This window comes from Pundamilia nyererei, unplaced genomic scaffold (genome assembly GCF_000239375.1).
Source record: "Pundamilia nyererei isolate P.nyererei 1_Seehausen unplaced genomic scaffold, PunNye1.0 scaffold00098, whole genome shotgun sequence".
In the NCBI taxonomy this organism is placed as follows: domain Eukaryota; kingdom Metazoa; phylum Chordata; class Actinopteri; order Cichliformes; family Cichlidae; genus Pundamilia; species Pundamilia nyererei.
The window spans coordinates 940,217-951,940 of record NW_005187499.1 but is presented as its reverse complement, the minus strand read 5'-3'; the positions used below and the strand labels follow the sequence as shown (position 1 = coordinate 951,940).

At 44.0% G+C, this 11,724-nt stretch overlaps 1 protein-coding gene across 1 annotated transcript in view; it reads right to left on the bottom strand.

Annotated features, from left to right (window-relative positions):
* Nucleotides 1-398: 398 nt before the first annotated feature.
* cdh24b (cadherin 24, type 2b) overlaps nucleotides 399-11,724 on the bottom strand; it is a 155,740-nt gene continuing 144,414 nt past the window's right edge. The window contains exons 10-14 of the mRNA XM_005740228.1: nucleotides 11,446-11,563; nucleotides 7,463-7,783; nucleotides 4,980-5,187; nucleotides 3,444-3,933; nucleotides 399-2,373 (exon numbers count right to left, since the gene is read on the bottom strand). Coding sequence (XP_005740285.1) covers nucleotides 1,354-2,373; nucleotides 3,444-3,933; nucleotides 4,980-5,187; nucleotides 7,463-7,783; nucleotides 11,446-11,563 — 2,157 coding nt within the window. The 3' untranslated portion in view covers nucleotides 399-1,353. The remainder of the gene's footprint in view (nucleotides 2,374-3,443; nucleotides 3,934-4,979; nucleotides 5,188-7,462; nucleotides 7,784-11,445; nucleotides 11,564-11,724) is intronic.

Genomic DNA, 11,724 nt, shown 5'->3' with positions numbered 1-11,724 from the left:
TCTCTGTGGTTGTGTTTCACTACAATTTCATTAGAGATCTGTGGAAATGTTCCATTGGGCCGTACAAGCGTTTGGAGTGGAAACTGATTTTGTGGGTTTTTTTTTATTGTTGTTGTTGTAAAATCATGCATGTGAGACTGGGGAAGTGGGGTGGGCAAATTAGAAAAAAGCAGACTTCTTTCATAAAAAAGACACATTTATGCCATCAATAACAGAGTCCTCAGAATACTCATGGATTATGTAATTTACTGTAGTACAATCAAAGCCTTGTGGTGTTAATCAGTTCTTTTGTGTCGCCGCGTGTTTGTGTGTGAATCTTTGTAAACATACCAACACTCAACTACAAAATAGCTGGGGGGGATGGGAGGGGGGGCGAAGAACTGAGAGGGTCCGGGGGATCATATCCCTAAACCATTTAAATTTTTCACAATGTCTGTTTTTCCTCGTGGGCTGAGAGGAGGAAGAATCTTTTGCAGGATTTAAATGATTCATCATTTTCATTTGGAATGGAGTAGCAAGCTGAATAATTCACTTTTTCTGCCACTGCAGATGGAATAAAAAGCAACAGTTTCTGTACAATCATCTCACTTCCAAGACCATTTCTCTCTCTATACATCCTTGCCGCCCATTTCCTTTATAGTCAAACATCACTTTCTCCCCCTCCCCTGTGTCTTATCCTACTTTCTAAACTTCGTTGTTAAGTGTTTTTCCCTGCCTCGTCGTCCTGAAAGCTAATGTTGCGGCATTACGCAGCATTAGTCATCAGTCTCATCTCGAAAATTGTCTCTGGGTATTTCGATTTCCCCCTGCCACTCTCTTTTGCTCCATCTCTGTTAAATATGCACGCGTACGGCACGCGCTCGGTTGCGCACGTGTTCTCACGCACTTTTCACTGACTTTTCTCGCACACAAACACGCAGACACTGGGATCAGATCGGCGCACCAGACGTCTTCCTTCTCGCCTCCTGCTGTTTCTCATTCCATACGTGAGAGCTGAATTTAATCGAGTCTTGGATGTTTGAGTTGTTTTTCTCTGTCCAAAGCGTTTAACAAATTGTTGCTGCCCCGAGCAGAAGCAGGCTCTGCATTGTCTCAGTATCTGTGCTCAACCATATCAGCGTTTCAACACTTATTGCTATAAATTACATCAATCACTCCCTCCCCTGCCCTCGCATTCTCCATCCTCCCTAGGCTCATTTTTCTCTGTCTCTTTTTATTACTTTGCCTCTTCATCTTTCTCCCCTTTAACTTCTCTTCACATTATTCGAACTCAAGTTGCCTTTTCATCATCCTTCTTTTCCTCCCCTCTCTCTTACCCCCTTTTGCCCCTATTTGTTTCATTTATATCCTTCCTCAATCTTTCCCCTCTTCTCCAGCCCGCACTCCATCTTTTTTCACTTTCTTCTCAGGCTCCTCATTCATTTCTTTCTCTTTTTTGGCACCCTCGTCAACCTTTTCCTTATCTTCCCTCTCTTTCTCCCTGTCTTTGAAGAGCTGGGCTAATTTCTGGAATTGGGGACCCCACTCTTCCAGCCCTGCCCCCCAATCCTCCTTCTCTGAATCCTTCTCCCCTTCGCTCTCCAGTGAGCTGAGGGATCCAGCCCTGGACCCTGTTCCCTCCAGCCCATACACCTGCACAGAGTCGTATGGCGGCTGTGAGGGATCAAAGGTGACCTGGGCAAGGCGCAGACGTAGGAACTCACCCACTCGCAGTGCCAAGGAGGGACCCCCGTGCCCTGGTCCCCCTCTGGCTGCCTCCATTCCTGGAACCCAGTTGGCCCCAAAGCCCATCACACTGCCATATGTTGCCCGAGGCTGCCCGGGGAAGGGCAAAAGCTGAGGGGTCATATCCCTCCTGCCCAAAACATACCCTCCCATACCTACTCGATCGCGCCAGTCCCCAATAAAGCCAGGTGCTTCTGGGTAGACAGATGGAGTCCCGGTCAGTGATACTCCTCCACTTTCTCTGTCTGGCCTTGCCACCACAAAGTTGCTTCCCATCTCCAGTCCTCCTCTCCCCAGAGTGCCAGCGTAGTCCCTCTGTCCAGATACTTCCCCCTGCAGGACAGTGGCATAGTTGCGTCCACTGGCAGGTGGTTGTTGTTGTCCATCAGTGGAGGTGGTCCCATTTCCATTTCCACCTCCACCTCCTCCTCCACTCCCCCCTCCTGCTCCTCCTCCACCAGAGTCAGATTCAGCCAGACTGCCACATGTGCGTTTGGGGGACATGCCGGTACGAGAGGCCCTGCGTCCTGCCATGGGGAGGGTAGCCGAGTCACACACCCAGCCTCCTACGCCGTGACCCTGACCAATCAGGGAGCCGGATCGGGTCATGACAAGGTTGTGCTCCCTGGGCAATGTCTCCGACTGCACCTGGAGGGAATGTAGGCGAGCACGAGTGGTTTCAGTTCGGGGCTGGGGTTGGGTGTTAGGTTTGGTTACAGTAACATAAAATGGGATGAGACAATTTGCCCAAGGAGGAAGGGGAAATGTAATAACAGGTATATTAAACGTAGAAAGATAAGGAAAAGTGATGACATATTGCCCACGTGAAGGAAAAAAACAGGAGATGATGATGATGATAAAAAGTGATTCACGTGAAGGAGAGACAGACAGACAGACAGTGAGCAGAGGAGAGCGGAGGGAAAGCAGAGTTGGAAGAAGACATAGACATTAATTGATCACTAGAATGAGCTAACACTGCACTGTGATAGGGAGATGGAAAGGGAAGAGATAGAGAGATAAAATATTTGAAAATTAAATAAAGCTAGGGCCAAGGAGCCGTGCCATGGCCCTAATAAATGAAAGCATAAGAACAAAAAGTAAGAATAAAGCAGGATATGATGTGCTGATAATGTCTTTATTGTCATCATCCCCCAACAACGTCCAGGACATTTCTGCGACTGTACAGAGACTAGTGTGGCAGTGCTTTAATCACTGCAGTAGTTCAGTATATTAGTTTGATTTCAAAACCTTATAATGATTTTATATTTGCTTAATGACTTTCTCACGTTTTCGTTTGCGTATTTAATTGAATAATTAAGTCATTGATTCAGCTTTAATGATGTCTTCAATGTGGCCATCTACTGCTAATTGACTAATTTATTCAGTTATAATTAACGATTCACGGCAACGGCTACCGCTTTTTACATCTTATTGAAATATTTAGCCCCCCATCAATCTATGTTTTAAGCTGTGTTGCAGAATGAGTTCCTGTGCTGCATTCAATACAAATATGCAAGTGTGCATTTGAATGATGTAGATGGAAGGACATCAAAATTCTACCAAACAGGAATCTTGGGTTCTCTGGGCATCACTGCTAAATAGTGGCATTATGTTTGAGACCCTAGTGTCCTTCATCGTCTCTCCGTTTCTCTTGCACATTTATTTAAGCTCATGTGTGTTTAGCATGCGTTTAGTGTGAAGCTCACTGTCATCCTTACCCAGTCCACATTTTGACTGAGGTTAACTTTGTCCTCACTGCTCCCTTCTGTACAGTTGCTTGCGGTTCCTGTTCCTCCTCCTCTGTCGTGGCTGTCGCTGGTTCTCGGTGTCCCTCCATCGGACGTGCTCACCCCGCTCTGGGGTGCGGTCCCGTCGCGGCTTTCCGTCCGACTCCCCGTCCGACTTCCTGTGCTGAGATCCGTTGGAGCTATGTACACCGCCCCAGACTCCATCGGCCCGACCACGGCCCCTTGGTTCTGGATAACCAGGGAATGGTCTGGCTGGCCTCCAGGAAAGCGGTACGCCAGCTCAGCTAAGCCTGGCTCGAACGTTCCTCCTGGGGCGCGACGGAGAATGGGTAACGTGTGACTGCTGTAGCAGAGACGACCGTAAAGGGGTCCTGCTGGTCCTGAGTAGTTGTGATCCACACCTGGATTCTGAGCCCAGCTATAAGTGCGAGATTTGTCTTGAGCACGATGTGAGTAACGACTGCAAGACAAAAAAAGGGCATATGATTGGGCTAAATCTGAACATATGCCTGTTTTTGAATACTGCTTGCTGCCCGGGAAATATCTTTGGTCATTTTTTAAACAGGTTTTTCTTTTAAACCATGACTTGTGGTTTTGTGTTGCACTCTATATTCACACTGCAAGATATTCTGCTGAGACATTTGTCCACCTTGGGGTGGGAAAAAATAACCAGGTGAGAAATATGAAGGGTGTACTGTGTGATTTTGTTTGGACTGAAAACTTGTGATTCCATGGATGGAATTTCAAAAGAAAAAAAAAAAGTGATCCAGTGCAGCTAGGGCCAAAATAACCTCTGTTTTAATACAACGTTTCTTTCATAATGAACGCTCCAAATCTTACAGTTCACTCCAAGAAGAACAAGCTACAGCAGCGCTCGACTCAACTATGCGCTCCTTTGTTACATGGCGCCAACAGAAATTAGAAATTAAAAGTCTCACAGAGGTAGTTAATATTGCAGGAATATTGCACTGGATTGCATTAGATTTAGACAGTTTTTCATGTTGCTGTGTCCACCTCCAAAAACTGTGAGAAGCAATTTTCGATCAACTAAAAGCAGCCTTTGTACTTGTTTATGGCCTCTCCATATGGCTTGCATGAATCCGGGAGCTAATTATTAGTCCAAAGGCAATAACAATGTTTCACAGGAACATCAAAGTGGGTGCAAACAACTCTCTGATGTAGCAGAACATAAATGAGTTTTAGCAAAATGAGCACAACAAAGTGGCCTCCTAGGACTGCCAGGCTTGATAGCCTTCTGTTTGAGTGTTTTGATTGGTGGCTGATTATGACCTGGGAGTTGTGGCTTAAACAGTTACTTAAGTGGATCAGTTAAGAGCTGGACTGCGACGAATGGTTTCACTCTGAAGGCGTAAATAATATTTTCTTTTCAGCATGTAATGAAAGGTCCGCTGTGATGGTTTGATTAAATTAAAAACAGACCCATTTATATATATATGCATCACCACATGCAAACAAACCCTCCCACACACCCCTCCGCCTGCTTACACGTTCCTGCTGTCCAGCGTGCGATAGCCGCGTGAGCGCGAGCTGTGCGGGGCACTCTGCAGGGCGGCAATGTCGAAGGCAGCTGTGTCGGCCTCGCCTCCGCCCTCGTCGTCATACGTTATGATGTTCTCGCGTACGTCGTCCTCCTCCAGCGGTGACAGCGAGTCGCGCTTCTGACGCCGCAGCGACAATGACAGGGCACTCACCGCTGCCGAGGGGTGGCAACGGGAATAACGGATATTGAGGCATAGGAGAGAAATTGGAAAAAGAGTGATGAACAAGGGAGAAGGGGGGGCAGAAGTCACAGGGGAAATAAAGGAAAGGAGGAAGAGATGTGTGTGTGTGAGCAAGGGAGAAAAACTCAAGCAGACAAAGAGGTGAAACACACAGAGACAAAACGAATACAGAGAGTCCTTGGGTTAGAGGGCTGGTATATCATATCAGCAGACTGCATGCCTCCACTAGGTAATTGACTTTGAGCTCCAGCCAGCCAAATGGATGCTTTATTGTCCCATGACTCCATGACTCTTATTGCATATTCCCAATATCGAGAGCTAAATTTCACCCTGGACTGTGGCAACGAACCAAATGATGCCTTTGTGACTTTTAACAGGTTTGCAAACACAACATTAGCATTGGGCAGTAGAATCAGCCTTCCCATACCCACTGACATCAAACTCTGGGAACAGTGGCTTTTTTTTTTTTTTTCATTTCAATTTTCCAGGGGAAAGGCACAGACGCAGGTCTAGATTAGGTTCCTGCACTAGGATCGAGTTGGTAGAAAAACAGATACAGGACACCTATGATAATAGATTTAGTATGCTTATTAAGTGGGGGAAATCCTATTCTTGCATGTGCTGAACTTTCTGGATGCAAATAGGGAGAAAATGAGAACCAAGCTGAAAAGTAAATTTTAAAAAAGAGTGCATAAATATTCAGGAAGGCACCCGATCCAAATAAGACCCCAGTCAGAAATCAGGGACAAGAAGAAGAAGCATCCGGTTAAAGTTGCTGCTGGTACACCTGTGGAAGGTGACACCTTTACCAATAATTTCTCTCATTATTGGCTTTCCAGTTCATTTGTACATTTCAAGGATGCAATTTTTTTTTTCCACTCCAATGTAGAATTTCTGAGTGGACAAGTTGATCAACTCTCTGAATTTGGACCCTCACAGGTTACTAGAAGGCCAGTTAGTTGATCGACTGACATTGCCCATATTTTTTTCTTAATATATTCCACTCACTCGCTCTTAGACAGCTCTCCCTATCATTTGGACAAACTGCTTTGGTATTTATAGAAATCCAAACCGTGCTGAATCTGCTCGGGTGCTTATTTATATTTGCAGTGTATGATTTGATTTAACAAACACTAATGTGCTTGTGTTTCCATACGGCTGTATCGCAGGAGGTTAAGCTGCCGCGGTAAGTAAATCTACAGCCTTAATATAGTTGGAGGCCACATTATTTGATTTCTATGGAACTAATTCAATGATCCCTAAATGGAGTGGGAAAACTCTAACCTTTTATAACAGTTTGAGGAATAACCTTTATAGCGTGGTGCGTGTATATTTATCTGTTAAAGACAGCCTCTATCCACAGGGCAAAGTTGCCAAATGGCTCAATGGCTACCTCGTGTAAACCCCGCTCCTTTTTAATAACTGATGGAGGTTCTTTAAGGACGTTTGGCATTCTGTGGAAGGCCCTGTTAAATTAGTGTTTAGAAATAGAAAAAGCAGAATTATACTCCCGCCCACAATCATGCCATTATCACTTAGCGAACTAAATTCTTAACTCCACTAAATCCACTGAGCACGATCACCTTCACGCCATGTCGCGTCTCCCACTTGATTGAACTGGCCCCTTCCAGAATGATAATGCCTTTATCAACAAGGCACGAGTGATTTCAACAGACTCAATAGAAATGACAATGATGCTGGCTATCAGCCAGTCTCCTCAGCAACTAGGCATTATCCAATTGAGCATTTGAGTTTCTGCAAAGGTGGCTGTGACATTTTATTATGCTGCTATCAAAAACCGGAGGGCCCAGATAATCACTCAAAATTGTTATTTTAGCTGTGATTAGAGCTGACCTTGCCAAGGGAAATAACTGGACCAAAATTGCGAGGAAAAGCAAACCTGTATCGAGCAGCTGTGACTAAGAGAAATATTTACGCTGCTGCTTTCATTATTTTCATATGCAGATTAAGCATCCAGGGATGTAGTTGAAGGTACACAAGCCCTAAACGCTATTTACTCAACTTTCTATTTGTAGAATGGCATTAAATGCATTTCTAGGGAGTAAATATTTATGATATAACTTCATATTATATCATAATGTACATAACACTAAGTGCTGTTATAAAAGCCATCATGTAAATTATATAAACAAGGGCCTTTCACCATTTTACTTTTGCTTTTGGCATTATCTTAAGCCAAGCCCAGATTTAATCTCTCTCAAGCTTTATGAGCTATTAAGTATTTACCCAGTAATGTAGCAACACAAGCCAGGATAGCCAGCAAGGCAGCTGTACTGAGCCCAGGGGAGGGCAGTGTGGACTGCTGAGGAAGACACACCGCTTCTTTCTCCCAGTCCCATTCGCCCTCGGTCTGTTTGTCCTTGTCTTTCTCCCCAGCTCGTGCCCCTCCTTTCAGGCAGGGACAGACGGACACAGTGACCGTCCCAGTGCTGGTGAGGCCAGACGTCCCATCCCTCAGGACGAGCGGCACGTAGAGGGTCAAGGTGGAGGATGAGGAACGGGACAGTGGCTGGATCTGGGACAGCAACACCAAGCTGGCTGTGGGGCCTGAAGGAGAGTTGACAGATAGGAAGAAACTTTGAGTCCACTGTTAACCGCATGTTACAGTGTTGTTTGCAGAATGGAGGCAGGACGTTCCAATTTGGAAATTATGCCCAGAAATGAATGTCCTCATGTTTGCAAATGTGCGACTGCAGTCAGCTGGTGACGGGTTTGTACCACAAAGGAATTGAGCAGGAAAAAATATTTAGCCTCTCTTTTATTTTTACTATTTTCGTTCACTTCCCTTCTAATTTGAGCTACAGCGTTCCACAGCAGAATAACAGTGATACTAATTTTACAGGATGAATCTACTAGAGTGTTACAAATTGGGCAGACAGTATATTTTTCGCTGCCGCAGCCAGACGCTTCATGATTTATGGCTCCAGATAGGCTGTAAAACTTAAACATAAATTCTAATATACTTTCACGTTTAAAATTATTGTTTGAATAATGTGGTGCCATTAGATCCATCTGTATGATCCTTTTCAAAGACTCCCACACTTGTCCTGGTTAATGACACACCAAAGTATGTACAGAAGAAAGCCTGTACATCCAAAGCACTGACTTTTAGAACACACTTGTATGAAAGGAATACATCACAAGCCCGTTTTTTTTTTTTTAAAAGATTGTGTAATGGACATCAGTGATGAGAGGCTCACATACAGCAATTTAAAAGGACAGAGAGCAGCAATAACAAAAGAGGTAACGGCCTGTATTGATCTGACTCTCACTTTTGAGAAAAAGAACTGCGGAGGATCTGTGTGGGAGACGTTTTTAGAATTACACACACAAGGCCACAAAAATATAGCCGCTGACACGAAAGCAGGTTTTCATTAGCATGAATGGCACTGGGAATGAAAACATGACAAACGCGATTATCAAAAAGATCTTCAGCGATCCAAAAGATAGATCAAATCATTGTCTTTTTAAACAAAGAAAGTAATGTAGCATTTTGTCAGACAAGCTGTCCACACGGGAGCTGAGGATGCTCTTATTGTCTCTCTGTTCTACTGTTGGATGACACATCAAAGAGGTCTTTGATTTCACATGTCACTGAGTTTATAATACTCATCCATGATCTGGCGAGTTAACTTGGTTTTGTCTGGTTTAGGAAGAGTTGGGAGTTTGGTCAACAGTTTGGTAGTAAAATTAGTCAAAGAGTAGTCGGATCTTCAGCTGCTGACGAATGTAAGCACATATCTTCATCTGGGAGGGGTGGGGAACTCCAGGCCTCAAGGCCCGGTGTCCTGCAGGTTTTAGATATCACCCATACCAGGCCTCTGGAGAACTTCAAGACATGTTGAGGAGGTAATTTAGCCTTTTAAATCAGCTGTGTTGGATCAAGGACGCATCTAAGACCTGCAGGACTCTTGAGTCCTGAAGTTCCCCCACCCCTGTCTTAAGTTCTATATTTAGCATATTTTAGCTAATACAGCTAACTTAGTAGACAATCAAAGCATTTTGCAGCTAAAATGCAGGTTTTTTGGTCAGAATTAATGGAGAACAAAACAAAGTACTATGACGTAAAATGAGAGTAAATGTTATCCTGTGTTTGCTGGATTTTCAGTTGGATGTTTTCAAATTCCCCGTATTTGCCATATTGTGTTTACTGATGAAGTCAAGGCTGAGAAATTTGTTGCCAAGCTACACTCACAGACCATTAGTTACATCATGCTACTTTTTCCCTCCAGAACTGCCTTTATTCTTCATGGCATAGATTCAACGAGGTGCTGGAAGCATTTCCACCGAGATTTTGTTCCATATTAAAATGACGCACATTTGTCAGCTGCACCCACGATGTGAATCTCCTGTTCCATCGCATCCCAGAAGTGCTCTTTTTGATTTAGATTTGGTGACTTTCATGTTGTTTACGCCAAATTTTTACCCGACTACCTGGATTTTGCAGCAGAACTTGAGACTCATCACGCTAAGCAAAGTTTTCTTTTTAATCTTTTATTGCCCAATTTTGTAGAGTCTGTGAAAGCTGTAGTCTCAGTTTCTTGTTCTTAGCTGACAGGAGAGGCACCTGGGTTGGTGTGGTAGCCCATCTGCTTCAAGGCTGACCGTGTTGTGCATTCAGAGACGCTCTTCTGCATACCTTGGTTTTAACAGTGCTTGGGAGTTACTGTTGCTTTCCAATCATCTTGAAGGAGTCTGGCCTTTCTTCTAAGGCCTCAACAAAGCAACCCTCACTATTTTCTCTTTTTCAGGTGGGGGGATTCAGATTTTGTTGCATTATTTCAGTACATCAGAATTCTCTGCCGCATTCAAAGTTACTTAAATCACCTTTTTTCCCCATTTTGACACTCGGTTTGAATTTCATGTCAACACTGAATGTCATGTGAGTGGCTGATCAGAAAACATGTGTGTTAATGAGCACTTGAACAGGTATACCTACAACTAGTACACATGTTCATGTGTCCAAGGCGTGCACATGGAATACTATATTATACACTTCAATATGCTACTGACATCTTTAGCTAATATGACGCACAAATCAAACTTTCAAGTGGAGAGAGATGAGCTGTGTGCAGAATGCATAAGCACACATGAAAGTATTCTGTGGAGTTTTTATCCGCTAGTGGTGCAATGTTTTGATTTGCATTACTGTCCTCAACTGCAACTGTGCAGCACATATCAACTGAAGAGCTTCACCGATTTCATGCTGTTCCACAACAGTTATTGTGTCAAAGGAAAAAAATGTAGCAATGCAGAAGCAAAGACGTGAAAAGAAAAAAGAATGCCAGCTGATGTAATCAGGCCTGCACTCTTCCAAATATTGAAAAATGTCACTTTTGCAAATGTTTGATCTTTTATCCAGCACGCCGTTAAGGCTTCAAGGAAGCAAACACTGTGTTTTTGCACTGACTCAAAGTATGTGTTTACACGAAAACTCCACAGGTGACACATAATTGCAAAAAAATGTATTTGTGAGCCAATTATCTTGTTTTTGTGTAGAGAAATGTAAATGTGAGCTAAGACAACAAAATTCTTGTGGATCCAATTTTAGGAGACTACATATTTGCTCAAGGATGCAAAAATATCCCCACACATACACAGCTTGATGTGAACAGTTACACAGAACCGGCAGCACATTGCATCCCTGAATTAAAATAGTCATATCAAATTTATGTTTGCATGATATTAAAGGACTATACGTGTGTAATTGTGCAAAACAAAGAGCGAGGACACGAAGTGTTCAGGGGGAAAAATGCACAGAAAACAAACAAGTAGCTAAATTAGATTCAGTTGACGCTAATTAAACGAAGCAGCTTTGATTTCTCCAAAAGCTTCTCAGTGGAAATACTAAGTTTACATGGTCGTGGGGAAGAAGATGGATGTAGAGGATACAACAAGAGGGACGAAACAAAAGAGGGGAGGATAACAAAGCAAAACAATGGGGCCACCAGACATGGGAGATGGATGGTAGGAGACAGAGGGAGGGACAGAAAAAGGGAAGGCGACTCAGAGAGGGAGTGGTTTTGAGAGGAACGGGAAAGAGAGAATAGAAGGAAAGCTGAAGATGGGGAGAGAAAGGCAGAAAAAAATATATATGTGGGATTAAGGGCCTTAGAAAAGTGGGGGGAGAAACAGTCTATCTGCCAAGGGAGGAGCAGACAAACAAGAATTAAGAGAACTACACAGAGAAGGAAAGATTGAGTGCCTACCACCGCTGTCCCTGACGCTGAAGTTGAGGGCAGCGCTGGACTCTGGAGGGATGCTGAAATACACGGTGCTGTCATTCCCACCCTCATCTCTATCAATCGCCCGCAACACCTGCACCACCTGAAACACAGAGATAGAGAGCAAGGGAGACCGGGTGAGGGGAGGGCGTGAATGAATGTGTGTGAGTGCGCGTGTGTTTGTGTGTTTTGAGGAAAAGCATAGAGAGAGAACAGAAAAGGAGGAAGAAAAAACACTTACACAGAGAGAGCTTTTAGCTACAT